This window comes from Peromyscus leucopus, chromosome 3 (genome assembly GCF_004664715.2).
Source record: "Peromyscus leucopus breed LL Stock chromosome 3, UCI_PerLeu_2.1, whole genome shotgun sequence".
NCBI lineage: Eukaryota > Metazoa > Chordata > Mammalia > Rodentia > Cricetidae > Peromyscus > Peromyscus leucopus.
Genome location: NC_051065.1, coordinates 98,947,092 through 98,965,339, shown reverse-complemented (window position 1 = coordinate 98,965,339; position 18,248 = coordinate 98,947,092). Strand labels below are relative to the sequence as shown.

General features: G+C 51.9%; 3 protein-coding genes across 4 annotated transcripts; 2 read left to right on the top strand and 1 right to left on the bottom strand.

The window, feature by feature from the left end:
- The first annotated feature begins 6,582 nt into the window (after window positions 1–6,582).
- On the top strand, window positions 6,583–9,777 carry Ino80b (INO80 complex subunit B). The gene is made up of 5 exons (XM_028871354.2): window positions 6,583–6,776; window positions 6,991–7,180; window positions 7,371–7,489; window positions 7,603–7,772; window positions 9,166–9,777. Exons 1-5 carry the CDS (start codon window positions 6,668–6,670, stop codon window positions 9,700–9,702), a joined length of 1,125 nt encoding a protein of 374 aa, XP_028727187.1. The 5' UTR covers window positions 6,583–6,667; the 3' UTR covers window positions 9,703–9,777.
- A 102-nt stretch (window positions 9,778–9,879) lies between these two features.
- Window positions 9,880–12,494, top strand: Wbp1 (WW domain binding protein 1). 2 transcript variants are annotated; one of them, XM_028871355.2, is made up of 5 exons: window positions 9,880–10,325; window positions 10,652–10,753; window positions 11,244–11,346; window positions 11,479–11,655; window positions 11,828–12,494. In XM_028871355.2, exons 1-5 carry the CDS (start codon window positions 10,257–10,259, stop codon window positions 12,286–12,288), a joined length of 912 nt encoding a protein of 303 aa, XP_028727188.1. In that variant the 5' UTR covers window positions 9,880–10,256; the 3' UTR covers window positions 12,289–12,494. The 2 variants fall into 2 exon arrangements, with proteins under 2 accessions (XP_028727188.1, XP_028727189.1); XM_028871356.2 differs by lacking the exon at window positions 10,652–10,753.
- Window positions 12,495–12,636: 142 nt separating this feature from the next.
- On the bottom strand, window positions 12,637–16,070 carry Mogs (mannosyl-oligosaccharide glucosidase). Its single transcript, XM_028871353.2, has 4 exons — window positions 15,636–16,070; window positions 15,302–15,531; window positions 14,715–14,911; window positions 12,637–14,559 (listed from the first exon to the last, which is right to left on the bottom strand). The coding sequence occupies exons 1-4, from the start codon at window positions 15,979–15,981 to the stop codon at window positions 12,828–12,830; spliced, it is 2,505 nt and encodes an 834-aa protein (XP_028727186.1). The 5' UTR covers window positions 15,982–16,070; the 3' UTR covers window positions 12,637–12,827.
- Between the last annotated feature and the right edge of the window lie 2,178 nt (window positions 16,071–18,248).

Here is an 18,248-nt window from a genome sequence, read left to right as displayed (position 1 = left end):
TGATAGATGAGGGAAAGGAAGAGAGGCATGTCTTACACCTTCACTCCACAGGTCCACTATTACTACTCTAATGTGCAAGCTTTCCAGAGACGGGCAGTCTGTCTTGTCTGTCTCTGATCCCCTGTACATCTTAAGTGCTCAGTAAGCATCAGTTGAAACAAACAAAAGCAGCACACTGATTTAAGGCATCTGCGGTGCGCGCGCGCACATGCGCGCGCACACGCGCACACACACACACCACTAACTCTTTTACAAAATCATTCATCAAGATAAATATTAATTGGGTTGGAGGTGTCATTAAGTGGCAGAGTACTTGCCCAGCATGTGCAAGACCCTAAGTACCACACGCAACTAAAGAGGTTCATTTCAAACTGGGCATGGTGGCACATGCCTTGATCAGAGGCAGGAGGATCTCTGTGAGTTTGAGAATATATAGCAAGTTCCAGGACAGCCAGAATTAGATAGAAAGTGAGACCCTGACTTCAAAAACTAAAACAAAAACAAGGGCTGGAGAAATGGCTCAGAGGTTAAGAGCACTGGCTGTTCTTCCAGAGGTCCTGAGTTCAATTCCCAGGAATCACATGGTGGTTCACAACCATCTGTAATGAGATCAGGTGCCCTCTTCTGGCATGCAGGCAGAACACTGTATACATAATAAATAAATAAATCTGAAAAACAAAACAAGGGCTGGAGAGATGGCTCAGAGGTTAAGAGCACTGGCTGTTCTTCCAGAGGTCCTAAGTTCAATTCCCAGGAATCACATGGTGGCTCACAAACATCTATAATGAGATCTGATGCCCTCTTTTGGCCTGCAGGCATACTTGCCGACAGAATACTGTACACATAATAAATACATCTTTTTTTAAAAAAGTTCGTTTCTAGTGTTTGTTTTTGGGCACAGAACCCATTTTTTCCCAGATGAAATCTGACCTGGAGTTTGTGACAGCGCTCAGATTCCACAGTGTAAAGAATCAGTTTCTGGAGTCTCGGGCCTGCTCTCAGCGCTCCTGTGGAGCCGGGCACAAGAGCTCCTAAGACTTGAGAACACCTGCTTTAAGACCCAGGCACGGGCTGGAGAGATGGCTCAGAGGTTAGGAGCACCGGCTGCTCTTCCAAAGGTCCTGAGTTCAATTCCCAGCAACCACATGGTGGCTCACAACCACCTGTAATGAGATCTGGTGCCCTCTTCTGGCCTGCAGGATACATGCAGACAGAGCACTGTATACATAATAAATAAATAATTTAAAAAAAGACCCGGGCAATACATAGAGAAATAGACTCCCGGGGAGAAAGTTGAGCTCAAGCCCTGTCTGAGAGCTTGAGTGGCACCACAAACCCACCTTTTGGAAGTGAACTTGGTGGCCTTGTGTGCAAAGCAGATGCCGGACTCAACGAGGGAGAAGAAATAAGGACCAAGATACTAGTGGATTGATTTTAGATCGAAATTTTACTTGACAAAATATTTGCAGCCAATAAGATGTCTCAGCATGTAAAGGCACTGGTTGCAAAGCTTTCAAAGACCCGAGTTCTATCACGGGGGGGGGGGGGGGGGCGGGGGGAGCACATGATGGAAGTAGAGAATCAACTCCTAAAAGCTGTCCTCTGACTTCCACAAGCGCTCTATGGCGCGCGCACACACACACACACACACACACACACACACACACACACTAATAATAAAATGTAAAAGAAAGAAAAATGATTTTTTTTTTCTAAGACAAGGTTTCTCTGTGTATCCCTGGCTGTCCTAGAACTCCCTCTGTAGACAAGGCTGGCCTTGACTTTGGAGATCCACCTACTTCTGCCTCCCAAGTGCTGAGATTAAAGGCATATGCCACCAGGTTCAGTTAAAAGAAAAAAAACGTAAAGAGAGCTGGAGAAATGGTACATCAGTGAAGAGAGCACTTGCTGCCCTTCCAGAGGACCCGAGTTCAATCCCCAGCCTCCGAGCCAGCTTCACAACCACCTACAACTCCAGCCCCCACGCTTCTGACTTCCGGGCACCTGCCCTCATGTGTACATACTCACGTACTACATAAACATAACTAAAGATAAAAGAAATATGGCTTTACGCTTATTTTAAAAATTAAAACGAAGGTGATAAATGACAAATACTCATTACTTCCTGGTCTCATTTTACCATTATTTCCTAATGTGATTACTTCTCTGGCATCTGTAGAGTAGAAATGTTACATTCTGGTAGGAGATTTGCATATCTGCTCCCACTTGTGTGTTTAGTGACCTTCCTGTCTGAATGGGCTTCAGTGAGAGTATTTACATAACAGAATAAGTGGACATTCCAGATTAGGGCTGATTTGTTTTCCAGTGCAGCTTTTGTTAAACATTTACCAGCACACCACTGGTTTAGTGGCCCTCTCTTTCTCGTGTTCCCCATCCTTTGGAGAAAGGGGTGTGAGTCACACAGGACCCAGACCACCTGCCTAGTTTGCACCGTCGCCCTCAAGAACGTGCTGGTAGCAGGAGCTGGAGCTCCTTTAAGGCAGCTGAAGCATGTTTGTTTCCTCTGCCCGCCCACCCCATGCCCTTCTTCATAGACCCAGAGACACTGGAGTGCTCCCAACTGGACTTTGAAGCTTGGAGTACAGACAAGCCCCAGTCAGAGTTCATGATAAATTCGCTGCAACTGCAGCCCCTGAAGGCTGGGTGGTGTTGGCAGCCAAGCCTCATCAGATAGTTCCTGGGCATGGCTTCCATGTGGCCTCAGCACAACCTCAGCCACATGTTCCTTCTGCCTGCCCTGCCGTGGCTCAGAACATCTGTTAGTGTCTGGACAGTGGAAAGCGCGCCCAGGAGCTGGTGAGGTGGCTTAGTGGGTAAAGGCTCTTATCAGGAAGACTGAGGACCCGAGTTCGATCCCCGGAAGCAGAAAGAGAGAACTGATTCCTGCAAACTGTGACCTCCACACAGGCCCTGTCTTAGGGTTTCTACTGCTGTGATGAAACACCATGACCAAAAAACAAGTTGGGGAGGACAGGGTTTATTTGGCTTACACCTCCATATCACTGTTCATCATCGAAGGAAGTCAGGACAGGAACTTGAATTGGAGGCAGTAGCTGATACAGAGGCCATGGACGGGCGCTGCTTGCTGGCTTGCTCAGCCTGCTTTCTTCTAGAACCCAGGACCCCAGTTCAGAGATGGCACCACCCACAATGGGCTGGGCCCTCCCCCATCAATTACTAAGTTAAAAAACGCTGACTCTTATGGAGGCGTTCTCTCAGTTGAGGTTCCCTCCTTTCAGATAACTCCAGCTTATGTCAAGTTGACATAACACTCCTCAGCAGTGCATCATGGCACACCTCCCCCCACCAACCAACCAAATAAATAAATAAATAAATAAATAAATAAATGTAATTTTTTTAAAAATTGGGCTAGCAATGATGCTAGAGTGCTTGTCCAGCACACATAAGCCCCAGGCTCCATCCCCAGAACTACATGACCCTGGATGTGACAGTGTCTTATCTATAACTGCAGCACTGGTAGGGGCCAGAGAATCAGGCGTTTCTTCAGCTATACTGCAAGTTCGAGGCCAGCCTGGAATATATTTGATCCTGTCTAAAAAAAAACATAAATAAATAAGGCCAGATGTAGTGGTGCAAACCTAATCCCAGCATTAGGGAGGTAAAGGCTAGCCTGGTCTATGTTACAGCCTACGTTACATAGTGAGACCCTATTTAAAAAAAGAAAAAAAGAAAAAGACTACCTTCTTTCCCAATACTTGTGCTTGTATACAAGTCTATTTACTATTGTTACTAATAGTCTTTATTTTACTTTTTTTTTTTTTTAAGATTTACTTATGATGCATGTAGTGTTCTGTCTGCGTGCCAGAAGAGGGCGCCAGATCTCATTACAGATGGTTGTGAGCCACCATGTGGTTGCTGGGAATTGAACTCAGGACCTTTGGAAGAGCAGTCAGTGCTCTTAACTGTTGAGCCATCTCTCCAGCCTTACTCTTTATTTTTTAATGCTAGGGTCTTCTGTATCCCAGGCTGGCCTCACACTTGCTGAGAATGACCTTGAATTCCTGCTCCTCCTGCCTCCCGCTCCACCTGCTGGGCTTGCATTGTGTACCTCCACAGTTTTATCCTGTGCTGGGAATGTTCAAGGCTCTGTGTATGTGAGGAAAGTACTCTGCCAACTGAGTCACATCCCCAGCCATGCATTTATTACTTTCCAGAAACATCTTTTATCGTGGTCAATTCTTCATAAAGTATGTGTGTTCTTGGTTTGTTTTACGACTAGAAAGAGCCCTAGGAAGCACTCATCGGTAGAATACTCACTCAGCATGCAGAAGACTCTAAATTGAATCCCTACTACTGAAGAAGGAAAAAAAAAAAGCTCAATGAAGTAGGTTTTACTTTATCTTATCTTACAAACTTGTAATCTGAGGCTCAAAGAACTTAAACAACTTTGAGCCCGAGGTGCACAGCTAATAAATAGTGGAACTTGTATTTGATAATAGGCTTCTCTGACTCCAAAGTCCATTCTTTTCATCTTAATCACGCTATTACATTGCTCTCTTACTGAATTCCCACATATTACTATTCATTGGCTCTGCATCACTTTTGGTTTATTTTTGTTTGTTTTGTTTTTTTTTAAGACAGGGTTTCTCTGTGTAGTTTTGGTGCCTGCCCGGGATCTCGCTCTGTAGACCAGGCTGGCCTTGAACTCGCAGAGATCCTCCTGGCTCTGCCTTCTGAGTGCTGGGATTAAAGGTGTGTGCCACTGCCACCCAGCTCTTCATCGCTTTTGTCTCGCATGTCTCTTGAATAAATTCTTCCCCTTCTTAGTTCACTGCTAGTACCTTGTTCAGATATTAAGTACACATATATAGGTGTTGTTTCTTCCTAATTACAAATGTATACATGGACTGTAAGAAAACTCATTGCAATGCCAGGTAGTGGTGTCATACACCTTTAATCCCAGCACTCAGGAGGCAGAGAAAGAGACAAGTGAATCTCTGAGTTCGAAGCCAGCCTGGTCTACAGAGTGAGTTCAAATCTAGACAGTAAAAGATCCTTAACTGTAACCTTAATATACAATAACGGCACACTGTATATTCCTCAATTTTTTTTTCTAGTATATACTACCATATGATTTTTTTTTTTTTTTTTTTTTTTTTTTTTTGAGACAGGGTTTCTCTATGTAGCTTTGTGCCTTTCCTGGAACTTGCTTTGGAGACCAGACTGGCCTCGAACTCATAGAGATACACCTGCCTCTGCCTCCTGAGTGCTGGAATTAAAGGCGTGAGCCACCACCGCCTGGCCCATATGATACTTTTAAAAATGAAATCAAGGGGTTGGGGATTTAGCTCAGTGGTAGAGCACTTGCCTAGCAAGCTCAAGGCCCTGGGTTCGGTCCTCAGCTCTGGAAAAAAAAAATGAAATGAAGGAAGCTGGATTTGATGGCACACACTCAATTCCAGCACTCGGGAGGCAGACAGGCAGGTGAATCTCTGAGTTCAAGGCCAGCCTGGTCTACGAAGTGAGTTTCAAGAGAGTCAGGGCTACACAGAGAAACCCTGTCTCAAAAACAAACAAATAATAAACAAACAAATAAACAGAATCAAGGAGCTGGAGAGCTGGCTCAGCAAGATTTGCTGCTCTGCAGAGGATCTGAGGAGGCCAGAAGAGGCAGACAGATCTGAAACCGGAGTTACTGATGATTGTGAGCAGTTGTGTGGGTGCTAGGAACCAAACTCGGGTCCTCTGGAACAGTAGCAAGTGCTCTTAGCTAGTGAGCCATCCCTCCAGCGCCAATCACATTATTTTTAAAAGTTATATGCAGGTGTATGTCTGTGCCTGCACAGACCAGAGGTATCAGATTCTCCTAGGGATGTAGCAAAATTTTTTTAGATGTTTCATTAGAAGGATCCCTTCTTTAGAGGGATTCATTCTTTACAATGTGACTGTTCTCTGGAATCTAAATTCTGTGTCTATCTTATTATTTCACAACTTTTGTTAGTTGAGAAACTTAGTGTTTCTGACTAGATGCACTGTAATGGACTTACCCCATTGCTTACCAATGAGAATGAAGGAGAAAGGGGGGAGGGGGAGGGGGGAGACAGACAGAGAGAGAGAGAGAGAGAGAGAGAGAGAGAGAGAGGGAGGGAGGGAGGGAGGGAGGGAGGGAGGAGGGAGGGAGGGAGAGAGAGAGAGAGAGAGAGAGAGAGAGAGAGAGAGAGAGAGAGAGAGAGAGAGAGGCGGGACGGAAGGAGGGAGAGAGACGGAGGGAGGCGGGAGGAAAGGAGGGAGAGACAGACAGAGAGGGAGGGAGGGGGAAGACCGGACAGACGGACAGACAGACACAAAGACAGAGAGGGAGAAAGAACGGCTCTGGAACCTAATATGCGGAGCCCAAGTTAAGGAAAAGTCTTCTTTGTGGCGTTTCCAGCCTCATAGAGACTTAGCCCTTTTGTTTTGAGATCAGGAGTGGCGTTAAGGCTGGCCTCGAACTCGTGATCATTTTTTTAAAGGCAGGTGTGACAGGAAGGTACGTAGCAATGCCGGAACTTTTCTTTGAAATGGTCCTTGTTTCTTGCCGGAGTGTTTTTGGCTGTAAACCGTGCCACGCACAAACATGGTTGCCAGGCGCCGGAAGTAGCCGGTTATTTTGCTGGATTCCGTTCTTCCGCGGGGCGGAAAAGGCATGTCGGCTTGTGTCCCGACCGTTCCCAGTCCTCTTCCCTCGCAGGACCCCATGAGCAAGCTGTGGCGGCGCGGGAGCACCTCTGGGGCCATGGAGGCCCCCGAGCCAGGTAAGCGCGGGTGGCTCAAACTCGGGGGATCTTTGAAAAGGAGTCCTCTCACTCCGCGGAGCCAGGTCAACTCCCCACAGGTGGGAAGGAGCGAGGCGGGGCTGTTGTTATGATAACGGCTCATAAGAGTGGGACTCGGTCAAGTTGTGAGGTTATTCAGCTCTTCCCCTGCCACTGTTTGATGGGACACCTCTGACAGACTCTTCTTCTGCAGGGGAAGCGCTGGAGTTGAGCCTGGCAGGTGCTCACAGCCACGGAGTACACAAGAAAAAACACAAGAAGCACAAAAAGAAACACAAGAAGAAGCATCATCAGGAAGAGGAGGCCGGACAGACACAGGCTCCTGCGAAACCTCAGCTTAAACTTAAAATCAAGCTGGGTGGACAGGTCCTGGGCACCAAGAGGTAAGGTCAAATATTTAACTCGAGAAAATTCAGCAGCAGGAGGGCTGGGCTTTCTGGAAAATAGAGAATGAACGTTGACGTTGGGGTCCAGGTGAAGGCATCAAGGATCCAAGCAGTCGGGAAAGCTGGATGTGGCTCCAGAGCGGTAGAGTGCACTTGTTCACTTTAGAGTAGTGTTCCTTCTCTGCAGTGTTCCTACCTTCACTGTGATCCCTGAGGGGCCACGATCACCTTCTCCCCTGATGGTCGTGGATAATGAAGAGGAACCTATGGAAGGGGTACCTCTGGAGCAGTACCGAGCCTGGCTGGGTGAGCAGACCCTGGAGGTGGGGGGAGGGGGTTGGTTCTGAGAAGTTTCATGTCCCAGGACCAACTTTGCTAAATTAACGTTCTACTTTTCTTTCTCCAACTTTCTTACCCAGATGAAGACAGTAATCTGTCCCCCTCTCCACTTCGGGATCTGCCAGGGGATCTGGAGGGCCAGGAGGAAGAGGAGGAACAGAGGTGGCTAGATGCCCTGGAGAAGGGAGAGCTGGATGACAACGGGGACCTCAAGAAGGAGATCGATGAGCGGCTGCTCACTGCGAGACAGGTTCGTTAGTTCAGCCTTTATTCACGCCACAAACACATGAGGAGAACCTGCTGTTTGCTAGCCAGCGAGAATGTCGGTGGAATAGAAAAGGGGCTGATGCTCCTGTGCATGCCGAGGGATGGAAAATTATTTTCTTTTTTGAATTGGGATCTTACTGGTTAGCCCTGACTGGCCTGAAACACCCAGAGATCTGCTTGCCTTTGCCTCCCAAGCGCTGGAATTAAAGGTGTGTACCACCACACCCAGCTCATACGTAATTTTTACACACTACAGAAAGTAGGAATGATGAAATAGAAAGTGGCACGACAGAAACATTAGGGTTGTTGTAGGGAATGGCTTATTGTTGTTTGCTTTTGTTTCAAAGATAATTTTTATTTATTTTCATTTTATGCGTATGAGTGTTTGGCTGCTGCCCATGGAGGCCAGAGGTCATCAGAACTCCTGGAACTAGATTTACGGACAGTTGTGAGCTGCCGTGTAGGTGCTGGGAACCGAACCAGAGTCCTCCGCAAGAGCAGCTAGTGCTCTTCACTGCTGAGTGCTCTTTCCAGCCCAGGACCCCTCTTTGAAGAGATGACATTTCCAGCACTGGAAGAGCTCCTCAGACAGAGGCCAGATGCCATAGGCACAGAAGGAAAACGTGGCTAAGCCGCTCGTGGGTCATATGCAGACAAGTGACATCGCTGACTTAATTTTCAGTTTTTATTGGGGAAGGGATTTACGAAGAAAGCTGCTGTGCAGGCTGGGGAGGTGCATGCCTGTAACCCCAGAACTTGAAAGACAGAAGGATGGCTACAAATTCTGAGCCAGCCAGGAACACATCCAGAGATCCTGTCTAAGTCAGTCAGTCAGCTGGGAGAGGAGTGTGGAGATGGTGATGGCCTGAGCCAAGAAGTAGGAATAGAATGAAGAAATCTCTACCAAATCCTGGATATATTTTGGAAGTAGCTAGTTGTTGGGAGATGACTGAGGGGAAAAAGAATCCAGGTTAATTTTGAGTTTTTGGTTTGCGCCAAATCCAGCAAAAATCTACACAAGGGTGGTACAGATTGGACACTTGGGGCAGCCTGGGGATAATACTGATGTTTTCCCCATTGAAGCTGGGAGCCCTGGGAGGAGCAAGTGTTATTAAGGGTCTTCAAAGATAGGTGTGGTGGCGCAAGCCTTTAATTCCAGCATTTGAGAGGCAGAGGCAGGAGGATCTCTGAGCTCGAGGCTGGCCTGGTCTACATGAGTTCCAGCCAGAGCTACATAGTAAGACCATCTTGAAAAACAAAAAATGGGAGAGGGGTGTTCCCCAAATACGATTCTCAAGATCCTGCCTTTCCTCTCTCATCTCGAGACTTGGGGACCTGGCCATTCGGTTCTCAAGACATTCTCTGTCTTTCCCCAGCGAGCCCTGCTCCAGAAGGCGCGGAGTCAGCCGTCCCCCATCCTTCCTCTGCCGGTGGCTGGGGGCTGCCCAGCCCCTGCCCTCACGGAAGAGATGCTGCTGAAACGCGAGGAGCGGGCGCGGAAGCGGAGGCTGCAGGCGGCAAGGCGGGCCGAGGAGCACAAGAATCAGACAATCGAGCGTCTCACCAAGACGGCCGCTCCTAGCGGACGCGGAGGGCGTGGGGCAGCGCGCGGAGAGCGGCGCGGAGGGCGGGCGGCTGCCCCAGCCCCTGCACCCATGGTGCGCTACAGCAGCGGGGCCCAGGGCTCCACTCTGTCCTTTCCTCCCGGCGTCGCCGCACCCGCGCCCGTGGTTCAGCGGCCCGCCCCCACGGGCCCTGCTCCGCGCTGCTCCGTCCCCGGCTGCCCCCACCCGCGTCGTTATGCTTGCTCTCGCACCGGCCAGGCTCTCTGCAGCCTGCAGTGCTACCGCATCAACCTGCAGCTACGGCTGGGTGGACCTGAGGGCCCAGGGTCCCCCCTCCTGGCCACTTGAGGCCTCTCCCACGCCACATTCCTTCTGTCTCTCCTACCCTATTAAATTTGGTGCGGTGCCTCGGCTTGTATAGAATTGCGGCAGTGGGAAGCCTGCGGACTCGGAACCTGCGCGATTCACCTAGCCAATCGGTGGTGATTTTGTACTTCTGGACGGCCGTTGATTGGCTGATAAGTCAATGCTTGTCCTGTTGTCCCTACTGGCTACTGTAGCTGTCAATCAGAGCCGCGGTCGAACCTTCCCCCTGTCTTTGTCTGTGTGAGTCCCTGTTGTCTGGGAGAGCGGCAGAGGCGCTGCTGCGGATTGGACAGCGGGAGAAACCTGTGACCCGCTCCTATTGGCCAGTCTGTCAGTGAACGGCGCTGATTGGTTGGACCGAGCAATCCTTGTCCTCTGGAAGAGCGCTCCCCGGATGGGAGCTCCGGCCACCGAGTGATGGTGGCAGCCTCGGAGATGGGCCGGGCAGGGACCATGGCGGTGGCGGCAGAAGTGGCAGGGGCGGGGCAGCTGGCGGTAGAGGAGGCTGTGGTCTTCAGGGGTCTGTAGGTGGAGGCATGGCTCGGGCCAGCAGCAGGAACAGCAGCGAAGAGGCCTGGGGGGCACTCCGGGCGCCGCAACAGCAGGTATCCCAGCAGCTCTAAAAGCTTATCACGACAGCCATTTATTTCTCTTTCCCCTTTCCTGTCACTTCCTGTCCGGGGTGGGGGAGGAGCTCACAGAGCCAAAGATACCATGAAGTTCCTGAACATGACCATTCTACTCTTTGTCTAAACTTTGTTACATAGACGCAGTTGACTTTACCTGCAGCCTTAGACCCCATCCCACGACTGCAGTGTAAGCCTGCAGTGGCTTCCCAGTTACCAGGGTGTAGTGAAGACCCCAGGGAGGCTCCCTCTGTCGTGCAGCAGTTTTTTTGTGATGTTTTTCTATGTGCCTATTGTCACAACAGAGTCCGGCAGCGTCTTCTCTTGAGGGAGCAATTTGGAGACGAGCTGGGACCCAGACTCGCGCCCTGGATGCCATCCTTTATCATCCCCAGCAATCCCATCTGGTTGGGAGCACTGCTCTGGGTCTCAAACTGCCCTTCCTCTACCCTAGGGAGCTTGAGACCCAGGGGTGGAAAAATCCATCCTGGGGTTGTGGGAGGCAGACCTTCGGGGTGGGGGGTGTTGAAAGCATTTTAGCTTTGGAAATGGCCTTAAATCTCTACCGATTGTCAGATTGTTTTGTTTCTTCCAAACCACTACCTAACCAAAACCCACCCTTGGGGGCTAGGCTTATGTGAGAGAAGTATTGGGTTTAAAGAACTGAAGCCACCTTCTTTTGTGTATCCACACTTTATTTTTGACCCTAGTTCCTGGCTATTCCAAATCGTCCATACTGACAGCACTACATAAATTTAAGCTCCTCTTAGCATCCCCATGCCATCTTTCCAAGCTATGTTGGCTCGCGGGTGGGATTGTGTGTGTTCATGCAGCAGGTGGGGCGGACAGGGCCTTGGGTAGAATCTCCCTTAGTTCTAAGTGCCTACTTGCCTCCAGCTTCAAGAGCTGTGCCCAGGAGTGAATGCCCAACCCTACCTCTGTGAGAGCGGTCACTGCTGTGGGGAGACTGGCTGCTGCACCTACTACTATGAACTCTGGTGTGAGTCTCCAAAGGGGCCCATCTCAGGCCCCCTGCCCATCCTCCCTCAGATTTCTGAATTCAGCTACCGAGGACCCTTCTCTGCATGTAAGGCTAGGCTGGTAATCTGAGATGTGCTCTTGCCTCCTGCAGGGTTCTGGCTGCTCTGGACAGTCCTCATCCTTTTTAGCTGTTGTTGCGCCTTCCGCCACCGGAGAGCTAAACTCAGGCTGCAACAGCAGCAGCGGCAGCGTGAGATCAACTTGTTGGCTTACCATGGGGCATGCCACGGGGCTGGCCCTGTTCCCACTGGCTCACTGCTTGACCTTCGTGAGTGACTTGAGGCTCGTGGGTGCAGAACCAGTAGCCCCTCCCAAGCCAGGGCCCTCACCCACCCCACATTTCCACTGGCAGACTTTTCAAAGCACTCTTTCCCCTCATAGGAGAGATCCCTCTTCTAGCTCCGATCCTTCAGTCATCCATGCTGTTCTCTCTCCTGCAGGCTTCCTCAGCGCCTTCAAACCCCCAGCCTATGAGGATGTGGTTCACCACCCCGGCACACCGCCACCTCCTTACACTATGGCCCCGGGCCACCCCTTGACTGCTTCTAGTGAATGCACCAGCTGTCTTCCCGCACCCAGCTGCTCTGCCCACTTGGAGGGGACAAATGTGGAAGGTGTTTCCTCCCACCAGAGTGCCCTCCCTCGTCAGGAGGGTGAGCCCAGGGCAGGGGTGAGCCCAGTTCACATACCCCCTTCCTGCCGCTACCGTCGCCTGACTGGTGACTCAGGTATCGAGCTCTGCCCTTGTCCTGACTCCAGCGAAGGTGAGCCAGTCAAGGAGACGAGGGTTAGAGCCACTCAACCAGATCTGGAGGACCATTCCCCCTGTGCACTGTCCCCAGAGTCTCTGTCCCAGGCCCCTCCTCTGGGGCTGGCTTCCAGTTATGGGGACATCCCGTAAGTAGTTTCAAGAGGGAGGCTGGGTGTTCCTTGGCCACCAGGAACAGCCCTGGATTCAATGGCAGTTGTCCTCCGGGTGGGCCCTCCCCATCCTAGAATCTGCCTGAAAGGGCTCAGCCCTGAAGAGGGGCAGTACCGAGGACTGTGCTCTTTACTCTTAAAACATACACAGGAGCCTTTAATCTCATTAAAGAGACGTGAACCAGCTGCTTGTGGTTTTGGGTAGAGTAGACCTCAACGTACTGCATGCCCCCTAACACACTGGGTTCGAAGGGAAGAAGCAGTGGCCGTTTATCATCTTACCTGAGGATAGCAGGTAGCCCTGAGGCAAAACTGCCAAAGGCAAGAGTTGAGTTAGGGTTTTTCCTGTTTATTTAGAAAAATAGACTCTTGAGTTCACATTCCCCCCAGAGCTGTATGGGGTGACAATAAAGGAGACACCTGAGATGAGCTTACAAGATCTGAGGGGACAAGACCAGAAACCTAAGACCTTGTCTCTGCATATTCCAAGTGACACACGTGGCCTAGCTCTCAGTCACTTCAGTACTCCTCAGCCATGACCAGTAAGACAAGGCTTGTCCATCCCTGGAAGGGGCGGCAGCCCATGCCATGGCCGTCCTGGTCACTGTACTGTTCCCACAGAAACCCTGTAGCCTGGTACTGCCGCCATATGTTGCTCACTACATTGGCACGGAGTTCATGGTAGAGCTTGGCAGCCTGAACCTTGTGGGGACCCTCCACACGCCCATAGTGGTGGAGTGCCCCCAAAGCTAGGTAGTTGATGTTCACCCACACGGCACCCCGCCAGTAAGGGGGATCATGCTCAGAATTGCGCTGTCTATAAAAGAGGCTGGAGGCTGAAAGGGAGCGCAACCCATAGGGGCTCCAGAGATGGCGGCTGTCAGCTAGAATGTCCAGCAGGGGCCCCAGGCGGGCTGAGCTGGGGTCCAGCAGCTGTAGCAGGAAGGGAAAAAGAGAGACATAGCCCACGGCATCCACATACTGCAACTGAGGCGGAGGCCGGCCCACCACCCTAACCAGCCCCTGAGGAGGCCTGGACTTGAGCTGTACTGCTTTTGTGTGGTTCCCAAAGTCAGCAAAGACTCCCAGTTCAGGAGCCCAGTGCAGCTCTTCTAGACTCGCGGGTTCTTCCAGGGAGGCAGCCAGTGGGCCCAGCTCTGCAGCAGCCTCAGTTTCCCCCAGCTGTTCTGCAAGCCGTGACAGCACCCGGGCGCCCAGGGCCACCCAGCATCGCAGGTCCAGGTGCCGCTCCGCTGCAGAAGGGTGGGATGCCCTGGGGTAGTCATCCAGGCCCGAGGGCAGTGTTTTGGGATTAAGTAGGGTAGGTAAAGCCAGGTCCCTGCCTCGCCAGCGGTAGGATAGCGGCACTGGCCCGGCCTGACTTTGATGGAGCCAAGAGAACCAAGCATGCAGGCGGGGGAAAGCCTTTCGGAGGAAGGCCAAGTCATCGGGGTCACCGCCTTCTAACATCTGCAGCACTGGCAAGAGCAGGGTTGGGGGGTTAGCATGGGCTGCGCGTTGCACTAGGAATTCCGGGGGCACTCGGGATCGGGCCTCATCCCCTAGTATCTGTTCCCGCCCAATCCAGCCGTCAGCATTGAGCAGCCCCAGCCAGTGGCCTAGGACCTCTCGGGTGAGGTGGGGATCCCATCGCTGGACCACTAGCTGGTGAAAGCCTTCATCCCAAAGGAAGCCTCGAGGGAAGAAGGACCGGGAAGGCACTCCAGAGAAAAGGGGTACAGGGGGGAAAAGAGCAGGGTCTACTTTCTGCTCAGACCCTTCCATGCCAGTGTCTGGCAACACCAAACCCTGTCCATAGAAATAGCCAATCCCGCCCAGGAGGCCACTGAGGGCAGCCTGACCCAAAGTCTGCTCCTCGGGGCTCAGGCCCTTCTCCTTTAACCGGAAGGTCCTCTCAAAACGCTCTTGGAAAGCCGCAGCATGGCTCTCTAGGGCTTGGGTCAGCTGGCTGCCCAGCAACTGCCCAGGGGCTTGGTTGCCACCCGCCCGGGCACTGCCGGACTCAAACACGAACTCCACAGAGAAAGGGACTTTGATTGTCACCTGCTGTATCAAGAACTGTCCTTGCCCACCAGGGCCTCTCTCCTCCCACTTCAGAGACCCAGGCAAGCCAAGGTAGCGTTCTGGAGAGGCCCCTGGGGGCCGGTGCTGAAACCAGCTGTTGAGGCGGCTCTTGACCATATCTGTGAGCAGTGGCAGCCCTGGGTTGGAGGACCAGAAGACATTGTAGCTTGAAGGCAAGAAGACAAATAGGGAATGTTATTCAGGAAAGGGATGTCTCCGCGGTCTCACCGGTGGGAAAGTGGGGTGGGTGGGGTCACTGAAACCAGGCTAAGTCAACATCCATACCAGCCCTGTACCACCCTGCACCCTTCCCCCAGTTACCTGCCATGCTTAGGGACAGTGTCTCCTGGACTGGTTGGTGGCAGAAGCGTAAGGCGGAAGTCACCAAGTTCACTGGTATGTCCACTGATGAACTTCAACTGTCCTTTGGCTCCAATCTCTGGTAGTAGGACTTCCTGGCCATCTGTTACCACGTAGAAGAACAGGGACACCAAAGGGAGGGAAGTAGTACCTGAGGCCTGGATGACCAACGGGAACAGCAAAGCCTTAGAAAAGCAATCTTTTGAGAGGCAGCCTTAGCAAAGATTACAAGGAAGAACTATGGCAAACACCTGTCAGTGCTGAGAGTAAGCGGGTACCCTGGAGTGGGCTGAGATAAAGGGCCTCGAACAGGGTTCCCCGGGGAAAATGACAGGTGTTTTAGAATTCTACATGGGTTGTTTCATTTAATCTTGTGAGTTAGGTGTCACGGTGATATCTGCTTTACAGACAAGGAAATGAAAGCTTAGAGATGGGTCAGCCCGGCTGGTGTCCCGACTGCTGTTAACCTCCATTTCATGCTGTATTTGCTGCTGCAAGGGAAGTGTGGGGAAGTCTGGGCTGAGGAAAGAGGTTCCTGATGCCCTGACCTGAGGCTCTACCGTCACTCTCCAGCTCCAGTCCCCTCCATGCTGACCCCCGGGCCTCTTGACGAACTCAGTGGTGAGCCTTAAGGCCCCATCGCTGATATGCTGGCGGCCGAAGGAGAGGCCATCGTGGAACTCCCAGCCATAGGGACCCACGCCGTCTCCCTGTTCACACGTGTGCCTGAGTTTAGGAGGGGTCCCCGGGGTGGCGCCCTGCTGCGCCCACATCAGACCTGGGGAGTAGAAGGGCCACGTAAGTCAACCGCTACTGTCCCTCTAAGCCTGCAAAGACTGCTGGATGCTCGCACTCCTCCCCGCTCCCGGGCCCCGGGGTTACCCGTCAGCAGTGGTTTGGGGCTGCGAGTCTTCATGCCGAAATAGACGTGTGGACGGTAGGTGCCCCAGAAGAGTTCCGGGGCCACGGCGGGACTGGAGGAGTCGGGGGGCAGCGCGGGCGGCGCGGGGTGCAGTGTGAGCGCGCGACGCGCACGGAGCCATGCCATCACCCAGCGCCCCGACAGACCGAAGGCCAGCGCCAGCACCACCACGGCCAGGGCCGCGCCGCCAGCCGAGCCGCGCGCCCCGCTCGCCCTGCCGTCCCGCCGCCCAGCGCCCCGCGCCCTCTCCAGCGGCCGCGCCCCCTCTGCCGCTGCGGCGCGCCGTCGCCTCTCGCCTCGGGCCATCCCGGCAGCCGGCCCGTCCCCCGGCCGCCACCGTGCGGTCGGTCGGTCGGTCCACTGAGCCTGCGGCCCGCGCCTCGCTGAGCACCCGCGGAAATCCCGCCCCGCCACGTCAGGCCTGGCCCCGGAACCCGGAAGCGGTGTAACTGACCGGGCTCGGTACTGAGTACCCCCGGCTCAGCCGGTGACAGGCGGCCGTGGCCGTGGGTTCACCGGCTCCGAGAGAGAAGCAAGAGCATGCTGAGCCCCACATGTTTTGTTTAAATAATGATCTGGGGCTGGAGAGATGGCTCAGCAGGTAAAGGCGCTTGCCGGCGAGGTTGACGACCTGGCTTAGATCCCCACACCCACGTCGTGCAAGTAACAGAACTGACTCCCTCAAGTTGTCCTCTGACATTCGCAAGCGCGCCCACACGTATCCATACACTCCCTGGCCTCCACACGGGCGTCGTAGCACGAGCGCACCTCCATACGTACACACACAAGCACACACGATTTTTTTTTTAAGTACGTGTAGGGGGTGAGGCTGCAGACATGATTTAGAGGCTAAGAGCACCTGCTGCTCTTTCAGAGGACACGGGTTCGGTTCTCAGCACCCACATGGCATCTTACAAATTGTCCAGAGGCTGTGACGCCCTCTTCCAGCGCTGCATGCATGTGGTGCACAGACATACATGCAGGCAAAATGTCCAAACACACAAAATGAAAGTAAGTATTAAAAAAGGATCATGCTAAGGCCCGTTTTTCCTCATTGGGGAATGAGTTTGTCTAGGTTTTTCTTCCAACTTGATATGTAAAGCCAGGTTGGCTGAAACAGGGTCGTGTTTTGATATTCTCAACCTTGATATCCTCCTGCCTCAGCCTCCAGAGTGTCGGGAGCTAGGATCTAATATGCTACTTTTACAAATTGCTGTCCAGCACTGATCTGGTAGCAGAAAGCCGTGGCCTAGGAAATACAAGGAACGGAGTCCAAGTCACGGAGCGGGAAGTGGCTAGTTTAAGACTGGAAAGTGTAGATGAAGCAGGCTCTATCACGGCTCACACCCTGCACTTCCCTTCTCCCTGGAGTGAACTCTCGAGGAAGCTTGGGGTCTGCTTCTGTAAGCCACTTAATGACTTCAGAAAAGGCTCTAACTCAGCCTGAAATTTTGTTGGCTTTTAAATTTAAAACAAAGCCTGTATACCAGACGGGCCTGGAACTTGCTAAGTAGCCAAAGATGACCTTGAACTTCTACACCCCCAGTGCTGGGGTTACATGTAGCCACTACTAGTGTATTCAGTAGTGGGGATCAAACAGACAGCTTCATGCATGCTAGGCAAGCACTCTGCCAACTGAGCTACAGCCCCAGCCCCCATTCATTCATTCATTCATTCATTCATTCATTCATTCATTCATTCATTCACCCACTCACTCACTTGTAGTGTCTGAGAGGAACCTGGAAACGTTTGCATGCTAGGCAGGTACCCCTTACCTACCTACCTACCAAACTTTGATAGATGAACTCAGATTAGACTCTACAAAAGGCGTTTTCTTTCCTATGACCCAAGAGACAGAAGACCTTACGGAAAGCATGACTTACATCTGTCTGGAGGCTGTTCAGAGGTAGTACCTGCATCTCAGATTGACCGATGAGCAACTTAGGGTCTCACTATGCAGCTGCGGTTTCCCTGGGACTTACATGGCCAAGCCTTGCCTTTGACCCTTGAGTACCGAGACCACTCCGTTTTTAGTATTTGCATGTGACATACACCTGATGCATATCTTAAATATATCTTAAATATATGTATCTTCAATACATGCGAGATGCATGGAGGAAGCAGGATGGACTGTACGGAGTTAAGATAAAAGGGCTGGCGGGACAGAAGACTCATTATACCTGGATGCAGTATTTTCATTCCAACACAGAACCCTTAGAAACAGTGGACAACCTGCTGTCCTTAGTTGACAAATGAGAAAGCAGGCAGTGATAGATTTGTCTGTCCCATGTCCTAGGATGACTGAGATTGACACCAGCCAGGCTGGGTCTTTATATTATGCGGCCTTCAGGGAGTTGTCTTTTGCCTGCAACCATGTCACAGGAGCAGCAAGCAGCAATTGAGCTTAGGGAGTCCAGCCCACCAGGAAGCAAGGCACTGATGGGTGAATCTCAGAGAGGCAAGGCCAGAGGACTTTGGCTCCAGAATGTTTCTTGCTACTGCTGTGCCTTTACATTTTTGCTGCTGCCATTTTTCTCTAGTATCTGGCATCATGTGAATAGGTGTGGGGGATC

Excerpts from the sequence above, each read along its gene's own strand:
- Ino80b (XM_028871354.2), top strand. The coding sequence starts at position 6,668 with ATGTCGGCTTGTGTCCCGACCGTTCCCAGTCCTCTTCCCTCGCAGGAC. Across the intron at positions 6,777-6,990 it reads CATGGAGGCCCCCGAGCCAG|GGGAAGCGCTGGAGTTGAGC; the intron begins GTAAGCGCGGGT and ends CTTCTTCTGCAG. Across the intron at positions 7,490-7,602 it reads GCAGTACCGAGCCTGGCTGG|ATGAAGACAGTAATCTGTCC; the intron begins GTGAGCAGACCC and ends TTTCTTACCCAG.
- Wbp1 (XM_028871355.2), top strand. The coding sequence starts at position 10,257 with ATGGCTCGGGCCAGCAGCAGGAACAGCAGCGAAGAGGCCTGGGGGGCA. Across the intron at positions 10,754-11,243 it reads ATCCCCAGCAATCCCATCTG|CTTCAAGAGCTGTGCCCAGG; the intron begins GTTGGGAGCACT and ends ACTTGCCTCCAG. Across the intron at positions 11,656-11,827 it reads TGGCTCACTGCTTGACCTTC|GCTTCCTCAGCGCCTTCAAA; the intron begins GTGAGTGACTTG and ends TCTCTCCTGCAG.
- Mogs (XM_028871353.2), bottom strand. The coding sequence starts at position 15,981 with ATGGCCCGAGGCGAGAGGCGACGGCGCGCCGCAGCGGCAGAGGGGGCG. Across the intron at positions 15,532-15,635 it reads CCCCAAACCACTGCTGACGG|GTCTGATGTGGGCGCAGCAG; the intron begins GTAACCCCGGGG and ends TCTACTCCCCAG. Across the intron at positions 14,912-15,301 it reads GAGTGACGGTAGAGCCTCAG|GCCTCAGGTACTACTTCCCT; the intron begins GTCAGGGCATCA and ends TTGGTCATCCAG.